Below are 27,520 nucleotides of genomic sequence, written 5' to 3' on the forward strand. Positions count from 1 at the left end.
AGGCCAGGCTGGCTGAGGCTGTGTGCAGCCTGCTCTAGGGTAGGGTGTCCCTGCCCACAGAAGGGGGCTTGGAACTGGCTGCTCCTTGTGCTCCCTTCCAACCCTGACTGATTCTGTGATTCTATCTGAAAGTTTGAATTGTTGCACTTGTTCAAAAGTAAGTTCCCATGCAAGAGGCTGCTCATTCTTACCAAGTTTCAGGTCAGTGAGATCTGCACTTTTCCTCTCCTGAACAGTTCCCTCTGGGTTGATTTGCAGGATTTTGTTGAGAGTGGAGATCCAGTCATCCATATCCTGCTCGTTTTCAGCTGCCAGGACAAAGTAGGTGAGATCATTCATTTTCAACTCAAAGGCGTGCTTCCTAAGCCTGTTATTCTGTTGGGAGGAAAGGAGGAAAAAGAAAGGGTAAATGCTAGAACTCCAACAAGGTGCAGAAAAAGACACCTCTATGATGGACTCGTGTGTGACCACTGCTTCAAAACAGCATTTCAGCAAAATTCAGTGGCTTTGAGGAAAATCCAAGTGGTGCAACATGAACACAAATTCACTGTTGGGTATTTGTGCATCTAAAATTTTGTATGGACAAATGGCTGTTTAGCCACAGAAATCTAAGACTATGGAGAATAACTCTGCAAACAGTAGGAAATATCTCCCAAGTGGAATAGTGAAAGGTCTGATGGCAAAGCGCAATGCCAAGCACAGCTCCAGGCTGGGTGGGGAATGGCTGAGAGCAGTCCTGAGGAAAAGACCCTGGGGGTCTGGGGTGATGAAAAGCTGAACAGGAGCCTGCAGTGTGAGTGCAGCCCAGACACAACCCTGTGCTGGGTGCAGCAAGAGCAGTGTGGGCAGCAGGGCAAGGGAGGGGATTCTGCCCCTTGGCTCTGCTCTCCTCACACCCCACCTGCAGCCCTGGGTGCAGTTCTGGAGTTCCAGCACAAAAAGGACATGGAACTGTTGGAGCCAGTCCAGAGGAGGGTCATGAAGATGCTCAGAGGGCTGCAGCAGCTCTGCTGTGAGGACAGGTTGAGAGAGTTGGGGCTCTGCAAGCTGGAGAGGGGAAGGCTTCCAGGAGCCCTTTTAGTGGCCTTCCAGTATCTGAAGGGGACCTACAGGAAGGCTGGGGAGGGACTATTGACAAGATCTTGTAATGACAGGACAAGGGGGAATGGGTTTGAACTGGCAGAGGGGAGATTCAAAGTAGATGTTAGGAAAGGGGTCTTTGCAGTGAGGGTGGTGAGACACTGGCACAGGTTGCCCAGGGAGGTTGTGGAGCACAGAAGCACCCAATGTGATCAAAGATCTTCTGTGCTCCACAACCTCCCTGAAGGTGTTCAACACCAGGTTGGATGAGGCCTTGAGCAACCTACTCTGAGTGACCTGCCTATGGCAGGGGGTTGAAACTGGCTGATCTTTGTGGTCCATTCCAATCTAAACCATTCTCTGATGCTATAACCCACTCCTAGTGTTCCTCAGCTACCCCCAGCCTCTCCTCACCAGGCTGTGCTTGAGGCTTCCTCGCTCTTCTCTGGCCACTTGCCAGTATCTTGACAGGAAACTGTAATGGGACAAATTCCTTCACATGAAGAGATGACAGTGGGAAGAGAGGAGAGTGGGAAGAGAGGAGAGTGGGAAGAGAGGAGAGTGGGAAGAGAGGAGAGTGGGAAGAGAGAAGAGTGGGAAGAGAGGAGAGTGGGAAGAGAGGAGAGTGGGAAGAGAGGAGAGTGGGAAGAGAGAAGAGTGGGAAGAGAGGACAGTGGGAAGAGAGGACAGTGGGAAGAGAGGACAGTGGGAAGAGAGAAGAGTGGGAAGAGAGGACAGTGGGAGGAGAGGACAGTGGGTACTTCCCACTGCTGCTGTTGTGTCAGAAGGGTTTTGTGTCCAGTTCTGGGCCCCCCAGTTTAGGAGGGACATTGAGATGCTTGAGCGTGTCCAGAGAAGGGCGACGAGGCTGGGGAGAGGCCTTGAGCACAGCCCTACGAGGAGAGGCTGAGGGAGCTGGGATTGGTTAGCCTGGAGAAGAGGAGGCTCAGGGGAGACCTTATTGCTGTCTGCAACTACCTGAGGGGAGGTTGTGGCCAGGAGGAGGTTGCTCTCTTCTCTCAGGTGGCCAGCACCAGAACGAGAGGACACAGCCTCAGGCTGTGCCAGGGGAAATTTAGGCTGGAGGTGAGGAGAAAGTTCTTCCCTGAGAGAGTCATTGGGCACTGGAATGGGCTGCCCGGGGAGGTGGTGGAGTCGCCGTCCCTGGAGCTGTTCAAGGCAGGACTGGACGTGGCACTTGGTGCCATGGTCTGGCCTTGAGCTCTGTGGTAAAGGGTTGGACTTGATGATCTGTGAGGTCTCTTCCAACCCTGATAATACTCTGTGTGTGTGTGACCATTTTAACTACTCTTTGCAGGAGGCAAAGTAGGGAAGGTGTGGAGCTGCTCAGTTACTGCAATGCTATCCTTTAAAAGCAGAGTCAGACCCAGTGCCCACAGTATACCAGCAATAGTCTGCATTCCAAGATCTGTTCTGTATCACCAGGCTTTACCTGCAGTGGATGGCTAATCCATCAGCTTCTGCCATTAGAATTAACAGGTGCTGAGCTCCTGAGACAGCTCAATAAAATAAAACAAAGTGCTGTGATCTAATACAAGCTGCTTCATTTCTCAGGGTCATCAATTAGTGAGGCTTTTATCTCTCAATCTCATGAAAGCAGCTGTGTCAATTCTCACTTTCTGCTTAAATCTAACAGGACACTGACACACCCTCCTCCTACTGCCTCAGCCAGCCTTTACAAGCATGGGGGATGGACATCATTGACACTATTCTGCTTTCAATACTGCAGGAAATGGCATCATTTTGTTGACACGTGTGACCCTGGAGTGATGCTGACAAATGAAATCCATCCCCCCTATAATTGGCCACTTCACTCTCTTCTTTTTTTTTGCTTGTTTTTCCTTTTCTTCAACCTCAAATACCATTACAATGCTATCACAGGCTCACAGGATGTTAGAGGTTGGAAGGGACCCAAGGGGATCATCCAGTCCAACCCCCCTGCCAGAGCAGGGCCACACAATCTAGCACAGATCACAGAGGAACACATCCAGACAGGCCTTGAAAGGCTGCAGAGAAGAAGACTCCGCAACGTCTCTGGGCAGCCTGTGCCAGTGCTCTGGGACCCTTACAGGAAAGAAGTTCCCTCTAATGTTGAGGCAGAACCTCCTGTGCTGCAACTTACACCCATTGCTCCTTGTCCTATCCCAGGGAGAAGTGAGCAGAGCCTGTCCCCCTCTCCTGACCAGCCCTCAGATGTTTATAAACATTTATCAACTCCTCTCTTAGCCTTCTCATCTTCAGACTAAACATTCCCAGGTCTCTCAGCCTCTCCTCAACTGCTAAATTAGGTCGCTCAGAGCTTTGTCCAACCTGACCTGGAATGTTTCAAGAGACTGGGCTTCTATGTCCCCTTTGGGCAACTTGTGCCAGCATTTCACCACCTTCAGTGCATAGAAATTCTCCTTGTATCTAGTCTAAATCTCTCCTCTTTTAGTTTAAACCCATCACCCCTTATCCTGTAACAACAGGCTTTGTTAACAAGACTGTCCCCATGGTCTTTATAGGTCCCCTTTAAGTTCTGAAAGGATCTAAGTGAGATAATAGCTCATTTAGAATGGAAAAGGGAAAAAAGATGATTGAATGATAAAGAAAGGCAGAGCAAGAGGCGGGGGGGAAAGCTAAGGGCTCAATCTCAGCAGAAGAAAAAAAGAAGTGGTGTCAGCCATTTTTGGTTATTCATTTTCTGAGCCACAAGACACAATATAGCTCTGTCCTACCTATCACAGTATCACCAAGGTTGGAAGAGACCTCACAGATCATCAAGTCCAACCCTTTACCACAGAGCTCAAGGCCAGACCATGGCACCAAGTGCCACGTCCAGTCCTGCCTTGAACAGCTCCAGGGACGACGACTCCACCACCTCCCCGGGCAGCCCATTCCAGTGTCCAATGACTCTCTCAGGGAAGAACTTTCTCCTCACCTCCAGCCTAAATTTCCCCTGGCACAGCCTGAGGCTGTGTCCTCTTGTTCTGGTGCTGGCCACCTGAGAGAAGAGAGCAACCTCCTCCTGGCCACAATCTCCCCTCAGGTAGTTGTAGACAGCAATAAGGTCTCCGCTGAGCCTGCTGCCCTTAAGACTCCCTGTCACCTCCAAAAGTGATGATCTTCAAGGAGGCTCAGGGTACAGGATTAATTTACCACTTGCCCAACCACCAATGCTTTGCAACCTGAGTCTCTTTAACCCACACCAAGCAAGCTTTTAGTGAGCATGAGGTAAAATACAGCAGCTAAGAAAAAAATTCCAGTGGGGAAAAAAAAAGATTTAATGACCTTTTTCTTCCCTCCTGTGTGCCACAGGCATAGAGCATAAAGCATGATCTGCCAACATAACTTAGCTGTGGTTTCTGTATGTGGAGCACAAACCCTATGAGGAGAGGCTGAGGGAGCTGGGGGTGTTTAGCCTGGAGAAGAGGAGGCTCAGGGCAGACCTCCTTGCTGGTTACAACTACCTGAAGGGAGGCTGCAGCCAGGTGGGGGTTGGTTTCTCCTCCCAGACAACCAGCAATAGAACAAGGGGACACAGCCTCAAGTTGTGCCAGGAAAAGTATAGGCTGGATGTTAGGAGGAAGTTGTTCACAGAGAGAGTGATTGGCATTGGAATGGGCTACCCAGGGAGGTGGTGGAGGCACCATCCCTGGAGGTGTTCAAGAGACTGGATGAGGCACTTAGTGCTGGATTTCTGGGAGAAGAGACCAACCCCCACCTGGCTACAACCTCCCTTCAGGCAGCTGCAGACAGCAATGAGCTCTGCCCTGAGCCTCCTCTGCTGCAGGCTGCACACCCCCAGCTCCCTCAGCCTCTCCTCACAGGGCTCTGCTCCAGGCCCCTCACCAGCCTTGCTGCCCTTCTCTGGACACCTTCCAGCACCTCAACATCTCTCTTGAATTGAGGGGCCCAGAGCTGGACACAGTACTCAAGGTGTGGATGAATTTCTTGCTAACAGAGGACATGAATTGATAACCATGAGCAACCTGTGCTGCAGAGTGTCCTTGAGCCCATCCTGGAGGCAGGAACTAAGTCGGTGAAACAAACCCCCGCGTCCAGCTGCAAGAAGGCAGAGTCTGCTGGCCACAGGAGCCTGACCCTACAAGTTGTTTATAGAAGCTTAACCTATCTGTACCTCACACATAGCCTTAAGCCTATCTGTACCTTCCACATGTACCAATCTTAACTAAGCTAGCTGTGCACACCTCTTCCAAGTTAGCCACTGTACCACTGCAATAAACGGAGAGCAATGATGTAACCACACTGGTGTAACAACTTGTTAGTCTGGGCTGCGCTCGCTGGCACAACATCATACCTGTTCAGTACAGGGGCAGGAATGCTACAATCAGTTCTGGGAATAGGCAGAGTTATTGCACACAGTTCCTGAAACTCGTTTCCATACTGTCCCACCTTTTTACACATGCTCATTGTCTCCTGGCAGTCACCTTTTGGGGTTTTTGGGAGGAAAGCTGACATCTTCCTCAGTCTGACCTCTCTACCTGGTATCAGTTGTGGGTCACATTCTTGGCTGGAGTCTCTAATATTCTTATCCCTGAATACAGTATTCTTCTTCTCCAGGGGAATGTTTGAAGACCCTCTCAAGCTTAACCCACCTCCTTTGTGTTTATCTGACTGATGATGCTTTATATCAGTGCAAACGCAGTTAATCATTTAACCAGGCTCCTATGCTCTATGTCCTCTATCCCTTTTTCCATATATGCTAGTTTGAGTTTCACTCTTTAATTTCCAGCTGCTGAGTCTAGTCTGGGTGATTGCAATTAAGTGTGGAGGGGAGGGTAACACCCAAGCCATCACACCATATCAAATGAGACCACTACTCCACTACTGCATGCACTCTTCTACTTGACTTTTTAAACCTCTCTGACACCCTACAGCAGAATGAAATGAACTCAAACTTACCTGAACAACTCCGGTGCAAGAATCCAAGAAAATGCATCCCTTTGGCTCCTTGGATATTTTCTCATCCTTATAAAAGTTCATAATATAGGAGTTATCTGACAACTGGGTCAGCTGGAAGTAGCGTTTTTTGAATGACTGGAGGGGAAGGGGGAAAAACAAAAGAATTATAATTGCACTGCCGATTATTTTCACTTTAGAATCATAGAATCAACCAGGCTAGAAGAGACCTCCAAGAACATCCACTCCAACCTAGCACCCAGCCCTGTCCAGTCAACCAGACCATGGCGCTAAGTGCCTCATCCAGGCTTTGCTTCAACACCTCCAGGGACGGTGCCTCCACCACCTCCCTGGGCAGCCCATTCCAATGCCAATCACTCTCTCTGTGAAGAACTTCCTCCTAACATCCAGCCTCACAAGGCCTAAGCAACAGGCAACTCCCAGCTGCACTTCAGTGACCCTGTTTTTAAGCTAAGTGCAGAATCACTCTCATTTCACTCAATACTACCATTAAACCCATTTGAATCATTTAAATGTGCGCTAGTTTGAAGCTAGAGAGAATGTTTTGGTGAGAAGAGTTAGATGATAGGTGGTAAAAAGGAAACAATGCTGGTGTCTGCTGCACTCAGGCTTGCAGAGATCATAGATTCAAGCAGGTTGGAAGAGACCTCCAAGACCATTCACTCAAACCTAGCACCCAGCCCTAGCCAGTCAACCAGACCATGGCACTAAGTGCCTCAGCCAGGCTTGGCTTCAGCACCTCCAGGGACAGTGATTCCACCACCTCCCTGGGCAGCCCATTCCAATGCCAATCACTCTCTCTGACAACAACTTCCTCCTAACATCCAGCCTAGACCTGCCCTGCCACAACTTGAGACTGTGTCCCCTTCTTCTGTTGCTGCTTGCCTGGCAGAAGAGACCAACCCCACCTGGCTACAGCCTCCCTTCAGGGAGTTGTAGACAGCAGTGAGGTCTGCCCTGAGCCGCCTCTTCTCCAGGCTGCACACTCCCAGCTCCCTCAGCCTCTCCTCATAGGGTTTGTTGTATAAGAACAAGAAGATAAATATAGATAAAAGAGTTGCTCTCTGTCTCTTGGGGCTGCATGAACTTCTCTCTCCCTAACTTGCTGCCTGACAGTTCCATCTGCTTCCTAATCCCCCTGGTCAACCCTCCAAACTACCTCGAGTGTAAAGTAAAGTCTGGGGTAAGCTAAAGGGGTGGGGAGAAGGTGGAAGGGCAGTTGGGAGCCCCTCCTGGGGACTCAGGTTTCTGGGAGAGCTGTTGTGTTTCTGTATTACCTTTTAACATATCTATTTCTGTCTGTAGCTGCAGATATTGTAACTCTCTGCTTGTATATAGTGCTAAGCTGTAAATATAAAGCTGAATCAAGTCCGGGTGACCTTTTTAAGTGGGGAGGGGGGGCAGTTAACACCCAAACCATCACAAAATGACAACAGCAAACAAAATGTGCCTCTGGGGGAGATGCAAATCCACACGGAATAAAGAAGGACAGAGGCTGTCCCTTACCCGCACAGTGATGCTGTTGTTCACGGTGCTGTTGAAATTCCCTTTATAAAGCCAGCCAGACTTGTAAACTCCCGCTGATAATCCTCCTCCTCCTCCTCCTCCTCCACCACCTTTTGAAGAGGAGTGGGACGTTGTATCCTGTAGGAAAGGAGTGATGAATATTGCATGCATTTGCTTTCTGAATTCTAGAAGGAAGCCAAGCCACAGTGCGTGAATATCTGCTTGGCAGCAAGTAATCATCCCCTGCTTTGTAAATAAGACGTTATTAATACACCTGCTGTGCGCACGATGACAGAAGAGACAGAGCTGCTCCCCTGACTTCAGAGTTATTTAAAGTACAGTATCACACAGTCTCACAGTATCATCAGGGTTGGAAGAGACCTCACAGATCATCAAGTCCAACCCTTTACCACAGAGCTCAAGGCCAGACCATGGCACCAAGTGCCACGTCCAATCCTGCCTTGAACTGCCCCAGGGACGGCGACTCCACCACCTCCCCGGGCAGCCCATTCCAGTGTCCAATGACTCTCTCAGTGAAGAACTTTCTCCTCACCTCCAGCCTAAATTTCCCCTGGCACAGCCTGAGGCTGTGTCCTCTCGTTCTGGTGCTGGCCACCTGAGAGAAGAGAGCAACCTCCTCCTGGCCACAACCTCCCTTCAGGTAGTTGTAGACAGCAATAAGGTCACCCCTGAGCCTCCTCTTCTCCAGGCTAACCAATCCCAGCTCCCTCAGCCTCTCCTCGTAGGGCTGTGCTCAAGGCCTCTCCCCAGCCTCGTTGCCCTTCTCTGGACACGCTCAAGCATCTCAATGTCCCTCCTAAACTGGGGGGCCCAGAACTGAACACAGCACTCAAGGTGTGGTCTAACCAGTGCAGAGTACGAAACATTTTATAGGAGATAACAAGCCTCAATTAGCATTCTTAAGTTAATATTAAAGCAATAAATAACTCTTCCCCAGTGGGGGAAAGAAAATCCCACCAGAGACCAGAACAAATACGTACTTCATCCTTATCCACGTCTTCATGATCGATTTCAAAGGAATGTGATGGCAGCTTCTCTGGTCGATAGTCATTTCTGGGAGAGGAGGCAAAAAAATATCTTTAATGTAGTAGTTTTAAATAATTATGAACCTGTTAGTTCAGGGAAATATGCCATGCCCCCTCAACACCTTCAGTGCACCTACTGCAGTGCCTTCAGTACACCTACTGCAGTGACATTACGTCGCAGTGTCCCATCTCTTCCTTTAAGAAGCACTCTGGTTTCAAAACACAGCTTCTTTTCTTAAGCCACATACATATACGCACTTTTCCCCACCCCAACACTATGAAAGAGCAACTTGGAATCACAGAATCAACCAGGATGGAAGAGACCTTCAAGCTCAGCCAGTCCAGTCTATTACCCAGCCCTAGACAATCAACCAGACCATGGCACTAAGTGTCCCAGCCAGTCCCTTTTTTAATATCTCCAGGGACAGTGACTCCACCACCTCCCTGGGCAGCCCATTCCAATGCCAATCACTTTCTCTGCCAGGAGCTTCCTCCTAACATCCAGCCTAGACCTCCCCTGGCACAACTTCAGACTATGTCCCCTTCTTCTGGTGCTGCTTGCCTGGCAGAAGAGACCAACCCCACCTGGCTACAGCCTCCCTTCAGACAGCTGCAGACAGCAATGAGCTCTGCCCTGAGCCTCCTCTGCTGCAGGCTGCACACCCCCAGCTCCCTCAGCCTCTTCTCACAGGGTTGTGCTCCAGGCCCCTCCCCAGCCTTGCTGCCCTTCTCTGGACACCTTCCAGCACCTCAACATCTCTCTGCAATGGAGGAGGCCAGAACTGGACACAGCACTCAAGGTGTGGCCTGAGCAGTGTAAAACTATTGAACAGTTCTGCACACCCAATGAAACACCACTTGTCCCATTCACTGCTCTTCCACCCCCAAAGGTCACAAACCCTAAACAGTTTCCAGACATAATCCATTGTGCTGCTTTGAGGCTAATTTTTACTGAGACAAATTAAACCCTTAGCTGTGAGAAGAAAGAAAAAAACAACAGTAATCTACATCCTTCAGTTTTCTGCTGAGAAACACAGCTAGTCAAATACAGATCAGATACTTCTCACACTTCTTAGCTCTCACTTCTGGCTCTGCCTTCTTTCTGGTGGTCTGGTCTCTGTGCCTGCCTCTGCCTTTAAGTTTCTAACCCACCTAACCTCCTTTTTCCTCTAGCCTCCATATCATCTCTTTTTCACATCTCACCTCAGATCTCCAGATGTATCACGTCATATATAGGTGGGTTGATCTGGTGATTTCTAAAGGGAGGCAAAGAGGGAGGGGGAAGGGGGTTTGGGAGCCCTCCTGGGGACTCTGATTGTTTCTGGGAGGGGTGTTGTGTTTCTGTGTTACTTTTCATTTGTATATAACTGCATGTATCTGTGTATATCTGCCTGCATGTTGTGCTAAGCTGTAAATGTAGCTTCATTCCTTAATTTACATCCATCTGAGTCTAACCTGGGTGACTTTCTTAAGTGTGAGGGGGTGGGTAACACCCAAACCATCACACATCCTTACAAGGTTCTCACCCACAATTAGCATGAACCCCGTAATAGAACAGCAGAATGTTCGGCTTAAAGCTTCCACATTTCTTCAGTACTTCAAGACACTTTCAGTAGTCAATAAGATGAACACATCTTTAAAGTGGTTCTTAAAAATATATGGATGTCTTTTTCATGTGAGGCCATTTAAAATCTTCATATTGTGGACCTGAAACTGGAATGGGCTGCCCAGGGAGGTGGTGGAGTCACCATCCTGGTGGTGTTCAAAGAGAGACTTGATGAGGCACTTAGTGCCATGGTCTGGTTGATTGGCTAGGGCTGGGGGCTAGGGTGGGCTAGATGAGCTTGGAGGTATCTTCCAATCTGGCTGATTCTGTGATTCAGTGATTCCCAAAGGCAGCATCCAAACCCAGCCAACACCACCCAAAACTGACACTGGTTGACAGAGAGGCAGTAGATGCTCCATTCCTTGAAGCATTCCAGGTCAGGTTGTTTGGGACTCTGAGCAACCTAAGATAGCTGAAGACATTGCTGCTCACTGACGGGAGATTGGACTGGATAGCCCCCAAAGGTCCCTTCCAACCCAAACTAAGGTGCTGGAACATGTCCAGAGAAGGACAACAAAGCTGGTGAGGGGCCTGGAGCACAAATCCTATGAGGAGAGGCTGAGGGAGCTGGGCCTGTTTAGCCTGGAGAAGAGGAGGCTCAGGGGTGATCTTATTGCTGTCTACAACTACCTGAAGGGACATTGTAGCCAGGTGGGGGGTGGCCTCTTCTCCCAGACAACCAGAAATAGAACAAGGGGACACAGTCTCAAGTTGTGCCAGGGGAGGTCTAGGCTGGATGTTAGGAAGAAGTTCTTCACAGAGAGAGTGATTGGCATTGGAATGGGCTGCCCAGGGGGGTGGTGGAGGCACCGTGCCTGGGGGTCTTCAAGAAAAGCCTGGCTGAGGCACTTAGTGCCATGGTCTGGTTGATTGGATAGGGCTGGGTGATAGGTTGGACTGGATGATCTTAGAGGTATCTTCCAACCTGGTTGGTTGATTCTATGATTCTATGATTCTAATCCATGATTTTATGTTCCAAATTTTCTCTCTGTTAGTCCGCACAGGAGCGGGAAAGACACGAGCTCCTGCCAACATGGTACATAGGTGCTTAATCTGTTTATTGAAGCTAAGCATGGTGCTTATATCATGGATTCAGTACAGGGGTGTGTACTTCTGATAGGCTCACACAGCAGAGCATGGGCTGTCCACACGCACAGAGGCAGACCTGACCAACCACCCCCCTTAATCCCCCTTTGAGCAGCCAGCCACAACATCTGCTTGCTCCCAGGGCTGATCTGCCTGCCCCCTCGCACAGCTCAGAACTTTCTCAGCTGCTCTGCTAGCCTCCCAAGGCCACTTTTCTGCAGCTGTGCCTCCTTATCAGTTCAGTTCAGTTCCTCAATCCTGCTTCAAACCCCAGCATCTATGAACAGCAACAAACACTTTTCTCACGACCATTTCTCTTCCCAGCCACACGATCACTACAGCATACACTAAGCAAGCCTTGCTCCCCCTCTACCCTCCCACTTGCTTGAGAAGCATGAACGTACCAGCACAAAGCGTTAAACACGGTGCAAAATGAGGTAGTGAGAGCTCAGAGAGAGGAATTTGAGGGGCTGAGAGACCCAAGAAAAGCCTCAGAGAAGGAACACGCTCAGAGAAAAACTGAAGTAATTGCTAAACGTTTTGGTCATGCTTTTGTGCACATCGTTGAGCTGTTCCCCAGCACTGCAGCGCTGCTTTGGTGGAGCTGCACTGTGCACAAGCAAACATGAAATCACTCAGCTTTGCTGAAGGCTGCTGAGTTGCAATCAGTTTCCAAATGGGAAATCTCATGGGAAGTTTCCACACACAGTCAGGGAATGAAGTACTTCAGGCACAGATGTGATGTCTCCTTCTTGTGACCCACAGCTACACATAATACTCGTCCCTGATCTTCCCTGGTACAGTGATTTTCTCTGAAGGAATTGATGCAACTGTATGCTCAGATTTCTGACAGTACAACAGCACAAACAAAACAAAAACCTGTAGAAATTGGGCATGCAGAGCTATAAGCAGTGAGACATGACACTACAAGAACACATCAAGCCACTTGCGAATGAGGGGACTTCACAACCATAGAATTGTAAGGAATGGAAAAGACCTCGATGATCATTGAGTCCTACTGTTAAAACAGCTAAACCATCACAGTATCACAGTATTAACAGGGTTGGAAGAGACCTCACAGATCATCAAGTCCAACCCTTTACCACAGAGCTCAAGGCCAGACCATGGCACCAAGTGCCACGTCCAGTCCTGCCTTGAACAGCTCCAGGGACGGTGACTCCACCACCTCCCCGGGCAGCCCATTCCAGTGTCCAATGACTCTCTCAGGGAAGAACTTTCTCCTCACCTCCAGACTAAATTTCCCCTGGTGCAGCCTGAGGCTGTGTCCTCTTGTTCTGGTGCTGGCCACCTGAGAGAAGAGAGCAACCTCCTCCTGGCCACAACCTCCCCTCAGGTAGTTGTAGACAGCAATGAGGTCACCCCTGAGCCTCCTCTTCTCCAGGCTAACCAATCCCAGCTCCCTCAGCCTCTCCTCGTAGGGCTGTGCTCAAGGCCTCTCCCCAGCCTCATTGCCCTTCTCTGGACACACTCAAGCATCTCAATGTCCCTTCTAAACTGGGGGGCCCAGAACTGAGCACAGCACTCAAGGTGTGGTCTAACCAGTGCAGAGTCCAGGGGCAGAATGACCTCCCTGCTCCTGCTGACCACACCATTCCTGATGCAGGCCAGGATGCCACTGGCTCTCTTGGCCACCTAGGCACACTGCTGGCTCATGTTCAGGTGGGTATCAATCAGCACCCCCAGATCCCTCTCTGTCTGGCTGCTCTCAGCCACTCCGACCCCAGCCTGTATCTCTGCATGGGGTTGTTGTGGCCAAAGTGCAGCACCCTGCACTTGGAGCTATTGAACACCATCCCCTTGGACTCTGCCCATCTGTCCAGGTGGTCAAGGTCCTGCTGCAGAGCCCTTCTGCCTTCCAACTCAGCCACATCTGCCCTCAGCTTGGTGTCATCTGCAAACTTGCTGATGACTGACTCCATGCCCTCATCCAGATCATCTATGAAGATGTTAAAGAGGATGGGGCCCAGCACAGATCCCTGAGGGACACCACTAGTGACAGCTGCCAGCTGGATGTGGCACCATTCACCACCACTCTCTGGGTCTGGCCCTCCAGCCAGTTCCTAACCCAGCACAGAGTGTTGCCATCCAAGCCATGGGCTGACAGCTTAGCCAGCAGTTTGCTGTGGGGGACAGTGTCAAAGGCCTTGCTGCAGTCCAGACAGACCACATCCACAGGCCTCCCCACATCCACCAAGCAGTCACCTGATCATAGAAGGAGATCAGGTTGGAGAGGCAGGACCATATCCACATGCTTTTTAAATGCCTCCAGGGATGGTGACTCCACCACTTCCCTGAGCAGCCTGTTAACCATTAGCAGCCATGCTTAACTACTGTGTGAAGAAATCTCCAATCCTAACCTCCCTCGGCAGAGCTTAAGCCATTTCCTCTCATGCTATCACTTGCTACTTAGGAGAAAGCATCAACCCCCACATTCCTCCTACCTCTTTTCAGGGAGTTGTAGAGAGGAAGATTTCCCCTGAGTCTCCTTTTCTCCAGGCTGAACAACCTGAGGCTTCTCAGGAGACCCGTGCTTTAGCCCATTCCCCAGCTTTGTTATCCTTCTTTGGACACACCTCAACACATCAATGTCCTTCCAGTGAAAACTAAAGGTAGTTTTGGGCATGAACTTCGTAACATGCATGTGCAAATCAAGGTCTATTGATGCTGAAAAGGTTTGAAATAGTATGAAAGCAGGCAGACTCCAAGCCAGCTCCATTTAACGTTATGGCAAGCTGTGGTAAACAAAACACAGACACATCTAGTATAACTGCTTCTGCAATACCAACCAGAGCTGCATCCAAACCACTCTTCAGTACTATGTTCTGATACAAGACAAAAAGCATACCTTTTTTTTTTTTGTTATAATCTTCTCTGCAAGGGGTGAAAAAAAAAAAGTGAGATGCCAGGGATCAGTGCTGGGCACAGTCCTGTTCAATACATTTATTGATGATCTGAACCCAGAGATTGAGTCCAGCATCAGTAGGTTTGTAGATGACACCAAGCTAGGAGCAGGTGTGGAGGTGTTGGAGGGTAGGAGAGCCCTGAAGAGGGACCTGGCCAGGCTGGATGGGTGGGCAGAGGCCAATGGGATGAGATTGAACAAGGCCAAGTGCAGGGTTCTACACTTTGGCCACAACAACCCCAAGCAGCACTACAGGCTGGGGACAGAGTGGCTGGAGAGCAGCCAGGAAGAAAGAGACCCGAGGGTGCTGGGAGAGAGTAGCTGAAGATGAGGCAGCAGTGCCCAGGTGGGCAGCAGAGCCAATGGCATCCTGGGCTGGCTCAGGAGCAGTGTGGGCAGCAGGACAAGGGAGGTTCTTCTGCCCCTGTGCTCAGCACTGCTCAGGCCACACCTTGAGTGCTGTGTCCAGTTCTGGGCTCCTCATTTCAAGAGAGATGTTGAGGTGCTGGAAGGTGTCCAGAGAAGGGCAGCAAGGCTGGTGAGGGGCCTGGAGCAAAGCCCTGTGAGGAGAGGCTGAGGGAGCTGGGGGTGTGCAGCCTGAAGAAGAGGAGGCTCAGGGCAGAGCTCATTGCTGTCTACAGCTACCTGAAGGGAGGCTGTAGCCAGGTGGGGTTGGGCTCTGCTGCCAGACAAGCAGCAACAGAACAAGAAGATACAATTTCAATTAGTACCAGGGGAAGTCTGGGCTGGATGTTAGGAGGAAGTTGTTGTCAGAGAGAGTGATTGGCATTGGAATGGGCTGCCCAGGGAGGTGGTGGAGTCACAATCCTTGGAAGTCTTCGAGAGAAGTCTGGAGGGAGCACTTGGTGCCATGACTGGCTAGGGCTGAGTACTAGGTAGGACTGGATGAGCTTGGAGATGTCTTCCAACGTGGTTAGTTCTATGATTCTATGTTAACATCCCTAGGGCATGAACTCAGGAAAGGAGGTCATATTAAGCACTGTATTCAAAGATACTGCACAGAAGGGCATGCCCAGAAGCAGCTCAGACATCCTTTTGTGCAAAGTACTGTCTGTCAAATGCATATTTCATAAGAGAGAAGATGTTTAAGGTTAGACAGAAATCCGCTGTGCTGCAAGCCTACTTCTGGAGCACTCAGTGCATTAAAGTTCTAAACCAATCAGGACATTGGGTACTTCACACAAGGTAGGCTTGCAGTCTGCACTCAGCAAAACTGCTCTTAATGGCTTGTGGTACTACCACAGCCACTGTCCCTAAAGACACCACCAGACAAGAGAGAACACAGGTCTGAGGGAAAGCTGCGGCACAAACCCTTCTGGACACTGCATCTAAAGGGACCAGGAGAACCAGTTTATTCGTTCCTGAAACTGTATCACAGTATCACCAAGGTTGGAAGAGACCTCAGAGATCATCAAGTCCAACCCTTTAGCACAGAGCTCAAGGCCAGACCATGGCACCAAGTGCCACGTCCAACCTTGCCTTGAACTGCTCCAGGGACGGCGACTCCACCACCTCCCCGGGCAGCCCATTCCAGCGTCCAATGACTCTCTCAGGGAAGAACTTTCTCCTCACCTCCAGCCTAAATCTCCCCTGGTGCAGCTTGAGGCTGTGTCCTCTTGTTCTGGTGCTGGCCACCTGAGAGAAGAGAGCAACCTCCTCCTGGCCACAACCACCCCTCAGGTAGTTGTAGACAGCAATAAGGTCACCCCTGAGCCTCCTCTTCTCCAGGCTAACCAATCCCAGCTCCCTCAGCCTCTCCTCATAGGGCTTGTGCTCGAGGTATCTTTACTTAGCACTGGTTTCCATCTCACACAAGCTTGGGCTCCTGTGTTCAGTGTGCAGAACAACCATTTTCCAATCCAGTATCAATATTTGAATGCCCTGAATTCCAGCATGAGTAGGTAACACAGCCCTGTTTGGGCATTTTGGATTTCGAGGACACTGAGGTGCTGGAGTGTACCCAGAAAAGGGTGCTGAGGCTTGTGGAGGGTCTAGCAGCAGGCAATCTCCTGAGGAGCAGCTCTGGAGAAAAGGAGGATGAGGGGAGACTCTCTCATTCTCCACAGCTACCCAAAGGGAGGATGGAGAGAGGTGTGAGTCAGTCTTTTCTCCTGAGGAATAAGCAATAAGACAAGAGGAAATAACCACAGGTTGTACCATGGGAGGCTTAAGTTGGACATTAGGAACAACTTCTTCCCACAAACTGATGTCAAGCACTGGAACAGGCTGCCCAAGAAAGTGGTGGAGTCACAATCTGTGAAGGGATTAAAAAGCCAGGTAGATGTGGTGCTGAGGGACATGTTAGTGGTGTCCTGCCAGTACTGAGTTAAAGGTTGGACTTGATGATGTGAAATTTCTTTCCCAATCAAAATGATTCTATGATTAATTAACAACTCCCTGAAACCGTTCTGAGATACAAACCTGTCAGCAACAGAAGCCTGGGGAGAAGCTCAGGCATGATGAACAGCACTGATTTATTAATTCAATTCCATACAAATCCAGGAACTTCTTACTTCTCCCAATACCCTTACACTCATCTTAACACCCTGCCTGCAAGCACAGATGGCAGGACCAGACACTTGCATCTTTATTGATGATCTGGACGAGGGGATTGAGTCCAGCATCAGTAAGTTTGCAGATGACACCAAGCTAGGAGCAGCTGTGGAGCTGCTGGAGAGTCAGAGAGCCCTGCAGAGGGACCTGGCCAGGCTGCATGGGTGGGCAGAGGCCAATGGGATGAGACTGAACAAGGCCAAGTGCAGGGTTCTACACTTTGGCCACAAGAACCCCAAGCAGCACTACAGGCTGGGGCCAGAGTGGCTGAGAGCACCCAGGCAGAGAGGGAGCTGTGGGTGCCTGCAGGTAGTAGCTGAACACGAGCCAGCAGTGTGTCCAAGTGGGAGGAGAGCCAAGGACATCCTGGGCTGGCTCAGGAGCAGTGTGGCCAGCAGCATGAGGGAGGTCATTCTGCCCATGTATCCAGCACTGGTCAGGCCACCCCTTGAGTGCTGTGTCCAGTTCTGGGCTCCTCAATTCAAGAGAGATGTTGAGGTGCTGGAAGGTGTCCAGAGCAGGGCAACAAGGCTGGGGAGGGGCCTGGAGCACAGCCCTGTGAGGAGAGGCTGAGGGAGCTGGGGGTGTGCAGCCTGCAGAAGAGGAGGCTCAGGGCAGAGCTCATTGCTGTCTGCAGCTCCCTGCAGGGAGGCTGTAGCCAGGTGGGGTTGGGCTCTGCTGCCAGGCAAGCAGCAACAGAACAAGAAGATACAATCTCAAGTTTTGCCAGGGGAGGTCTAGGCTGGATGTTAGGAGGAAGTTGTTGGCAGGGAGAGTGATTGGCATTGGAATGGGCTGCCCAGGGAGGTGGTGGAGTCTCTGTTGCTGGAGGTGTTGAAGCCAAGCCTGGCTGGGGCACTTAGTGCCATGGTCTGGTTGAATGGCTAGGGCTGGGTGCTAGGTTGGACTGGCTGAGCTTGGAGGTCTCTTCCAACCTGGCTGATTCTATGATTCTGCAGCCCTGCAGGGGCTGCCACCAGTCCTGCAGTCACCACTGCTGAGCACACTGCACCCAGTTCTGCAGGGCACTACTCACGGCTGAAATCCTACTCTGCTGTTACACAGGGTAAGTAAAAGTAGAATTAATCCCAGCTAAAGGTGAGTGACCTTTATGCATTATTAAGGCAAAGGGAGAGGCAGCTTTCCTGTATCAACTGTGCTTTGAATACGCAAACACTCTCCTGAGCTCTTGAATCAGCACTAACAGAGCTTGTTGACACTGGTGAATTCTGCAGAGTCTTGAACTTTTGCTGAAGGACCTTTTCTTCCCCTTTTAAAAATGCAAGGCACTATAAATACTGTAAAACAAGCAGAGCACACGAGACAAAGTGCAAATACGGGCAAGGCTCAGCAAGAGGACACAAAGCCAAGAGGGAACAACGAAAAAAAGAACAACTCCTGCTGGATCTTACTGTGGTAAGTGTCGGAAGTCTTCTGAATACTGCTCATATTTGTAGTTCACAACGTGCCACTGGGAGTTGTAGTATTTACAAGCCTAAAGAGAAAAAACAAACAACAACAATAGGATTACTACAACGACCTAGAGGCAAGGAGGGTAGAGAACTAGCAATGACCTGAGGGAGTCCCTTGTCCTAGAGGATGTGCTCCTCTATTTCACAGCTGGGTGCACAGCTCTTAAAGGAAAAGCTACTTCATGTTTCCACATATTGAAGCACAGTTTCCCTTTTTAGTCAACCACACTGAATCACTCATGATGGAGAAGGGGATTGGAAGCAGTTTAATATGCTTCACTGATTCTCATCTGCTCTAGATCTCAAGTTGTGCTGGGGCAGTATAGGCTGGATGTGAGGAGGAAATTGTTGTCAGAGAGAGTGATTGGCATTGGAATGGGCTGCCCAGGGAGGTGGTGGAGTTGCCATGCCTGGAGGTGTTGAAGCCAAGCCTGGATGAGGCACTTAGTGCCGGTTTTCCGGGAGAAGAGACCAACCCCCACCTGGCTACAACCTCCCTTGAGGACCTGAAACTGGAATGGGCTGCCCAGGGAGGTGGTGGAGTCACCATCCCTGGAGGTGTTCAAGAAGAGACTGGATGAGGCACTTAGTGCCATGGTCTGGTTGATTGTCTAGGGCTGGGTGCTAGGTTGGAGTGGATGAGCTTGGAGGTCTCTTCCAACCTGGCTGATTCCTCTTCCAAGCCAAAATACTCTATGAAGTTTTTACATCCCACTAAATTTACCCTGTTAGGGATCAGGAGGCACATCAGGAAGGAAGATGGTGGAGATCTACAGCAGAGAAAAAAGTAGCAGCACTGAAAGGCATCTGAGGTGGGAAGAAGGAAGACAGGTCTCACAGAAAGGCATGGGAAGGAATTCAGGAGTCAAAGAAAATGGAATAAAAGATAAACCAAAAATGTTTAACTACCAACAGCTACACAGAGAAGGTAGAAGAAAAGGCAGCAAAGTGGGACAGAGAGGAGAATATCAGGCTGTGGGAGCAGAAAGTGAGATGGGCTGAAAACTCAGTGGTGGTACTTCCTAAATCACTCAGCGCTGGTTTAACAGATCCTCCTTTCAAACCCGGTGTAAGACCTGTAGAATATGCAGCCATAAATTCATAGGAATTCATCTTGGGTGTGGTCACAGTCTTCTGTGACAGCTTTATTCGAGTGACAGATGGAAAAGGCAGCAGGGAAGTGGATGGGGATTTGTAAACACTTCTCTCCCACCCTGACACTGAACTGAGCAGCTCAGCACAACTGGAAGACAGGCAGCAGCAAACACATCTCTTGTACATCTAGCATCTACTTCTTGGTCTGACATAACCCTTCATTATCTTACAGGATGCAGAGCAAACCCTGACCATGAGGCAACATGAAATAACAGCATATGCTCTGGGAACTAACACAATGCTGATGCATTCTGACTCACTGAGCCTTGCTGGGTCAGGCCCAAAGCCTGCTCATGACAGCCATGGTCCTACACCACTCCAATATTGTTTGCACATGCTAGCTCAAACCTAGCTAGAATGCTTCAGTGAGCAGAATCACATTACAGGCTGTGAAAAGGAAACAGTGCTGATGTCTGCTGCACTCATAGGCTTGCTGAGATCTGTAAGAGCAAAATGATAAATATAAACAAGAGTCACCACCTGCCTCTCTGTGGCTCAACCTCTTTCTCTAATCTATCCTGCCATCTGTATGACTAATCCATCTGCTCCCTAACCCCCCTGGCTCACCCTCCAAGCTACCTTGAGCATAAGGCAAAGTCTTGGGTAAGGTAGAGGGGTGGGAGGAAGGTAGAAGGGTGGCTGGGAGTCCCTCCTGGGGACTCAGGTTTCTGGGAGGGCTGTTGTGTTTCTGTATTACCTTTTACCTTGCCTATTGCTGTCTATAGCTGCACAGACTGTAACTATCTGCTTGTCTATTGTAACTATCTGCTTGCCTATTGTGCTAAGCTGTAAATATAAAGCTTCATTCAATTTCCAGCTTGGCTGAGCCTAGTCTGGGTGATTTTCCAAAGTGTGGGGAGGTGGGGAACCCCCAAACCATCACATTGCACTTTGGATAGAGAGAAACAAAACTACTGTCTACAACTACCTGAAGGGGCATTGTAGCCAGGTGGGGGGTGGCCTCTTCTCCCAGGCAACCAGCAATAGAACAAGGGGACACAGTCTCAAGTTGTGCCAGGGTAGGTATAGGCTGGATATTAGGAAGAAGTTCTTCACAGAGAGAGTGATTTCCCATTGGAATGGGCTGCCCAGGGAGGTGGTGGAGGCACCGTCCCTGGGGGTCTTCAAGAAAAGCCTGGCTGAGGCACTTAGTGCCATGGTCTGGTTGATTGGATAGGGCTGGGTGATAGGTTGGACTGGATGATCTTGGAGGTCTCTTCCAACCTGGCTGATTCTATGATTCTAAACTAACCTGTTATGTGAATCTTCCTGCAACAACTTGGTCACTCTTGCAGTTGTGTGATCTGAATTTTAGTTAAAGGTATATGCTAGTCACCTGGGCTATGAGAATGCCCTCACAAGATCAACATAGACCCTGTTCCCAATGAGCATGAACAGCTCCTTCAGTGGATGCTGAGGATGAGCACAGACACCCTCCAATTCACACTTCACTCAGTTTCTGCTTGGAAATGTAAAGGCCAACTGAGTCTTCCACAAAAAGGATCATTTCTTCCCTGTGATGCTTTTTTCACTTAGCAGATCTCTCCAACAGATGCAATTAAAACCCACAGAGAAGGTCTCAACGCAGGCTTTGACCGTGAACATTACAGACTGCTGTGTTCAAAAGCACAGTTGTGAATAGCACAGAGCAAGCCATAGCATTTTAATGTATGACTCTAAAGGTTTCTTGTGCTCCTCCAGGAAAAAAAGAGCACTAATCAAGACAAAAGTCAAAGGGGACAAGAAGCACATTCAGATATCAGCCAGTAAATTCACACAAAGCAAGCCACAGCTAACTCTGGCCTCAAATGGGCTTGTTGCTTCTATCCACAGCAAGCTAGATCTAGGTACTGTGCTAGTTTGAAGCTAGCTAGAATGTTCTGGTGAGGAGTAGATCATAGGCTGTGAAATGAAAACAATGGTGATGTCTACTGCACTCATAGGCTTGCTGAGATGTATAAAAATATGTCAAAACGTAGCTAAGACACTCAGCACATCACTCTGGCTGGGGCTGCTGGCTGAGCTGCATCTTACTCTCTAACCTCACTCTCCATTTTGGGCTAAGCCACTTTGCTTCCTAAGCCCCTGGCCAAGCCTCCATTCTTCCTTGGGACTGGGGTAAGGTTGAGAGGGGTAGAGGGTAGGTGAAGGGGTGGTTGGGAGCCCCTCCTGGGGACTCAGGTTTCTGGGAGGGCTGCTGTGTTTCTGCATTACCTTTTCCCTTGTCTACTTCTGTCTATAACTGTAAATCTCTGCTTGCCTATTGTGCCAGCTGTAAATATAAGCTTCATTCAATTTCCAGAGCTGGCTGAGTCTAGTCTGGGTGATTTCCAAAGTGTGGGGGGGCAGGGAACACCCAAACCACTACAGGTACAAAAAAAGTCCCAAACAGAACAGACTGTCTCTTCAGAATATCCCCACTGAAACCCACATCCTTTGGCTGCCTCTTGTGACTTTTAATAATCTGGTTATTAAGTGGAAATTATTATTACTATTGGAGATTGAATTTTAGCAATGAGGAGAAATACACTGGGACCTGAGTTTTGAGGAGTGAGAAAACCTTTCTAGAGGCAGAGAGATTTCATCAAGAGGCCAGAGGTGATCCTGGCAAAGAGCAGAGGCACCAGGGCAGGGGCTGCGGAGCTCAAGTGGACTGGCAGGAGGAGAAATACAGCTGGGGAAGTGGAAGCTTTGGGTTGTGGAAGGCCTGGCACATGTCTGCACAGGCCTGCACTGTTTATCTGGCAGGCTGCACAGCCCATTCCCAAGGACTCTACCATATCTAGGTTATTTCTTAAGTGCAGCTTCCTCTGCAGCACTGGAAGCTCTTTGCTTTCAGTTTCCAAGGTCTTGCATGGCCACCTTCTTTGCTGTTCAACGTCATCTGCTTTCCACCTCAGCACCAGCCACTCCTCAAGTGTAAACAAGGTGACAGCTTCCCTGCATCAGGCATCCTGCCCTGTAACAGGAACAGTATGGCCAGTAGGACAGCTGTACTCAGCACTGCTCAGGCCACAACTCGAGTGCTGTGTCCATTTCTGGGCTCCTCAATTCAAGAGAGATGTTGAGGGACTGGAACACGTCCAGAGAAGGGTAACAAAGATGATGAGGGGCCTGGAGCACAGCCCTGTGAGGAGAGACTGAGGGAGCTGGGGGTGTGCAGCCTGCAGAAGAGGAAGCTCAGGGCAGAGCTCATTGCTGTCTGCAGCTACCTGAAGGGAGGCTGTAGCCAGGTGGGGTTGGGCTCTTCTCCCAGGCAAGCAGCAACAGAAGAAGGGGACACAGTCTCAAGCTGTGCTAGGGGAGGTCTAGGCTGGATGTTAGGAGGAAGTTGTTGGCAGAGAGAGTGATTGGCATTGGAATGGGCTGCCCAGGGGAGGTGGTGGAGTCACTGTCCCTGGAGGTGTTGAAGCCAAGCCTGGCTGGGGCACTTAGTGCCATGGTCTGGTTGATTGCCAGGGCTGGGTGCTAGGTTGGACTGGATGAGCTTGGAGGTCTCTTCCAACCTGGCTGATTCTGTGACATCTTATTTAAAGTACATTCTTTTGCCTCACCCATTACTGCAACTTCTGAAGATCATCATCATCTATGAAAGGTTTTGGTTACTGAGGAATCTAAAAGCAGTATTAAGAGAACAGAATGAGACAACCAGAGGCACAATCCTTCCTCTCCAGGTAGGTAGTATCAGAGGCTATCTGCACTGAGAGCTTTCCTCAGCAACATCAGCCTCATCTTTCTTCATCTGGCTCGTCAGCTCTTCTGCATCCACAGATGAACACCACACAGGCAGGTCAGCCCTCCTGGCACACCTCTAGGTGCTGTTTATGACCACTGAAGCAAAGGCAACCTGAGCTAATCCCCAAGCTGTCATACACATGGATAATGGTAAGGGCTGGGGAAAAACACCTGACCCTTGAAGGGCTCTAGCAACACAAGAGCTAAAGTGAAAGTAAAGCCTTTCTACTGCCATCAGTAGGAGATGCACACCCAGGAAGAGACAGGGCTTTAAAGCATTACCAACAGGCTTCTGACAACCCCTTTAGCTGACCTAGCAGTACCTCATGGACAAGACCATCAGAACATCACCAAATGTTCAGAAGGATGAGACAGGAGCTGATGGATCTGAGCTCAGGAAATAATTTCAGAGCCACATCCTCAGACTACAGACCCTTCACTTGTAGTTGACCAATTTGCTCCACGTTCTCATGTCACAACTCACTAAACTACTGAGACTGAGTCACACATGGCACTGCTCAGAGACAGCCATCACCACTTGTGGCTAACATGAAAACTCCTTCAGCCAGATGAAGCTGCACAGGCCCTTTGGAGAGCCTCCCCAGCATTCCACTTGGGAATTGGACATTTGTTCCTGGGTTGTAACAACTGCAGTCAACCAACAGATAGTCAACTACACACTAGACAGGTGCCTCCACTGCTCTGACAGCATAATGTATTTGAGGAGAGGACTCCTTCACTGAGTGAAGTGTTGGCTTTTTCACAGCTGCAGCAAAGTGAGGACTGCAAACTGCACTCCTGCATATAGAACCACAGCAGTGTCTTGCCTGAAGAGACTTTTAAGACCACCAAGTCAAACCGTTAACCCAGCACAGCCAGGTCACCACTAATGCACCCTCAGCACATCTGTGCATCTTCTGAATCCTTCTCCAGGCATGGTGAATCCACCACTTCCATGGGCATCCAGTTTCAAGGCTTGAAAATCCTTTAGGGGAACCTTTTTGGGAAGAATGTCCAAACCTAAAACTGCCCTGGCACAACTTGAGGCCATTTCCTCTTATCAGGGCTTGTTACACAGGAGAAGAGACCAACACCCACCTCACTCCAACCACCTCTCAGGGAGCTGTTGAGAGCAAGAATGTCTCCACTCAGCCTCCTTTTCTCCAGACTTAACAACCTCACATCCCTCAGCCACTCCTCAGAGGACTCTTCACCAGCTTTGTTGTTCTTCTTTGGCCATGCTTCAGCACTTCACTGTCCTTGCTGAAGAGTAAGACCTCTCATCTCTTCAGAAGCACTGAATGCCAGCCTGGAACACCAGAGACTGCTGCTGGGTCAGGAAAGATTTGTGCAATTGCTGCAGGAGACTACAACCACAGCTCTTCACAGCACCCCAAGCTAAGTTTTCCTTTAGTTTGGGCTAGAAACCACCTTCCTCCTGGAAAGAAAGGTTTCATATAAAGCTTTTGAGACAAAGTGGAATATACTCATTACTACTTTAAAAGATGGTCTTATCCTGCTGCTATTCTATGCACAGGCTCAGTTCCACAGTACTGGTTTTTTCCATTGCTTTTCTCCCCTGGGCTCACTGCTGTTGCAGGGGAAGCTAATACATGTGCTCAATATGTATTTTACTGGGTTGTCATTAGCATCCCCTCAGAAGGTTCAGCTCTAATGATTCCCAGGCCCCATGCAGCACATTCCATTTTTAGACCCATCACTTCCTATGCAGAGCCACAAGCACAGCAGCTTGCAGAACCTTAAAACAAAGAGCAGAGCCCAAAATGCTGAAAGGGCAGTGAGGCTCCTGGGAAGACAGGTAATTCCACAGACTCTGATACCTTTTAACCCTGCTGTCAGATTAAGAAAGATGGCAAAGTTCAGGAAACCTGAGCTGGCAATAAGTTGTTATTGCTCCTTCTAGATCTGCTGAAGAGAAATGGGACCAGCCTGGAAAATGTCTTCTTCCATACAGCTACATGTCTGTCTAATCTTGGATTCAATTTTTAATAACCTCCCTCTTTGCCTGCAATTGGCTTTTCCTCCACAAGTTATCCTGCAGCTGTAGTGCATATGAAAGAGCTCACGCTCATCTGAACCCAGCAGTCAGGTGTGGAAAACACTCAGTCTGGGGCAAAAAGGTAGAATACACACATTACAGAGCTGCCAGCCTGACCTCAGTGCCAGGCAAGGTCAGGGAAGAGGTCATCTCGAGTGTCATCACAAAGCACCTGCAGGATGGCCAAGGGATCAGGCCCAGCCAGCAGGGGTTTAGGAAGGGCAGGTCCTGTCTCACCAACCTGATCTCCTTTTAGGATCAGGTTCCTGCCTGGTGAGTGTGGGGCAGGCTGTGGATGGAGTCTGCCTGGACTGCAGCAAAGCCTTTGACAGTGTCTGCCACAACAAGCTCCTGGCACAGCTGGCAGCTCATGGCTTGGACAGATTCACTCTGTGCTGGGTCAGGAACTGGCTGGAGGGCAGAGCCCAGAGAGTGGTGGTGAATGGTGCCACATCCAGTTGGCAGCTGGCACTAGTGGTGAGCCCCAAGGATCAGTGCTGGGCCCAGTCCTGTTCAACATCTTTATTGATGGTCTGGATGAGGAGATTGAGTCCAGCAGCAGTAAGTTTGCAGATAATACCAGGCATGGGTGTGGATGTCTCGGAGGGTAGGAGAGCCCTGCAGAGGGACCTGGCCAGGCTGGATGGGTGGGCAGAGGCCAATGGGATGAGACTGAACAAGGCCAAGTGCAGGGTTCTGCACTTTGGCCACAACAACCCCAAGCAGCACTACAGGCTGGGGACAGAGTGGCTGGAGAGCAGCCTGGTGGAAAAGGACCTGGAGGTGTTGGTAGGCAGCTGGCTGAACATGAGCCAGCAGTGTGCCCAGGTGGCCAAGAGAGCCAGTGGCATCCTGGCCTGCATCAGGAATGGTGTGGCCAGCAGGAGCAGGGAGGTCATTCTGCCCCTGGACTCTGCACTGCTTAGACCACACCTTGAGTGCTGTGTTCAGTTCTGGGCCCCCCAGTTTAGGAGGGACATTGAGATGCTTGAGCGTGTCCAGAGAAGGGCGACGAGGCTGGGGAGAGGCCTTGAGCACAGCCCTACGAGGAGAGGCTGAGGGAGCTGGGATTGGTTAGCCTGGAGAAGAGGAGGCTCAGGGCAGACCTCATTGCTGTCTACAACTACCTGAGGGGAGGTTGTGGCCAGGAGGAGGTTGCTCTCTTCTCTCAGGTGGCCAGCACCAGAACAAGAGGACACAGCCTCAGGCTGTGCCAGGGGAGATTTAGGCTGGAGGTGAGGAGAAAGTTCTTCCCTGAGAGAGTCATTGGACACTGGAATGGGCTGCCCGGGGAGGTGGTGGAGTCGCCGTCCCTGGAGCTGTTCAAGGCAAGATTGGACGTGGCACTTGGTGCCATGGTCTGGCCTTGAGCTCTGTGCTAAAGGGTTGGACTTGATGATCTGTGAGGTCTCTGCCAACCTTAGTGATACTGTGATACAGTTTATTTCAAATTAAAGACATTTACCTGCTTCACAAACAGATTCTCTGCTCTTTGTTCTGCATCTTCAGGTACAGAAGGATACAGCGTCCTGATTTCCAGTGAAATTGTGTCTGTCTGGCAAGAAACAACACAAGAAGGGATGTCAGTCACAGTGACAGAGCAGCAGCTTTGTGTCATGAATAGGTTAAGAACCTGACGATTGTGGTTTGTGTTTTTCCCTCTGTCACACAGGCAACACAGAGGCATACCAAGTGCTGCAGCCCCGCTCCTGCCCACACCCCACGCTCAGTGCTCTCAGCTAGAGCATTAAGCACAAGCTAGAGCAGTGCCCAAAGTGATTCCTGGGAATAAAGTTCTGCCAAGCAAACTTGCTGCAGTCTGAGTTTTCTGATCAAAAAAAGACTTTAGTTCATCCTTACATCCTCTCCCAGAAATACAGGCCAAGTCCAGCAGCGTTACAGCTCCCTCTGCTTTCCCTTCTGCACCTCCTTTTGGCCAGCAATGCGAAGCAGAACTAAGCTTTGCTCCTTAGGAAGGAGGAAAGAGGAGTAAAAAGGCTGTCACAGGATGGCTTGATGGTCAGAAAGGAAGTGGAACCAGGCAATAGCTTCTCAGTGGGACCTGGACAGGCCTGCAGAGGGACCTGGCCAGGCTGGATGGGTGGGCAGAGGCCAATGGGATGAGATTGAACAAGGCCAAGTGCAGGGTTCTGCACTTTGGCCACAACAACCCCAAGCAGCACTACAGGCTGGGGACTGAGTGGCTGGAGAGCAGCCAGGAGGAAAGGGACCTGGGGGTACTGATAGATAGTAAGCTGAAGATGAGGCAGCAGTGTGCCCAGGTGGCCAAGAGAGCCAATGGCATCCTGGCCTGCATCAGGAGCAGTGTGGCCA

At 49.9% G+C, this 27,520-nt stretch overlaps 1 protein-coding gene across 1 annotated transcript in view; it reads right to left on the reverse strand.

Annotated features, from left to right (window-relative positions):
* The window catches only part of DOCK10 (dedicator of cytokinesis 10), a 243,408-nt gene that overhangs the window by 140,778 nt on the left and 75,110 nt on the right, over positions 1 to 27,520 (reverse strand). The window contains exons 3-8 of the mRNA XM_064152795.1: positions 26,652 to 26,741; positions 18,178 to 18,260; positions 8,532 to 8,604; positions 7,531 to 7,668; positions 6,007 to 6,141; positions 192 to 375 (exon numbers count right to left, since the gene is read on the reverse strand). Of these exons, the coding sequence (XP_064008865.1) occupies positions 192 to 375; positions 6,007 to 6,141; positions 7,531 to 7,668; positions 8,532 to 8,604; positions 18,178 to 18,260; positions 26,652 to 26,741 (703 nt within the window). The remainder of the gene's footprint in view (positions 1 to 191; positions 376 to 6,006; positions 6,142 to 7,530; positions 7,669 to 8,531; positions 8,605 to 18,177; positions 18,261 to 26,651; positions 26,742 to 27,520) is intronic.

This window comes from Pogoniulus pusillus, chromosome 13 (genome assembly GCF_015220805.1).
Source record: "Pogoniulus pusillus isolate bPogPus1 chromosome 13, bPogPus1.pri, whole genome shotgun sequence".
NCBI classification, from domain to species: domain Eukaryota; kingdom Metazoa; phylum Chordata; class Aves; order Piciformes; family Lybiidae; genus Pogoniulus; species Pogoniulus pusillus.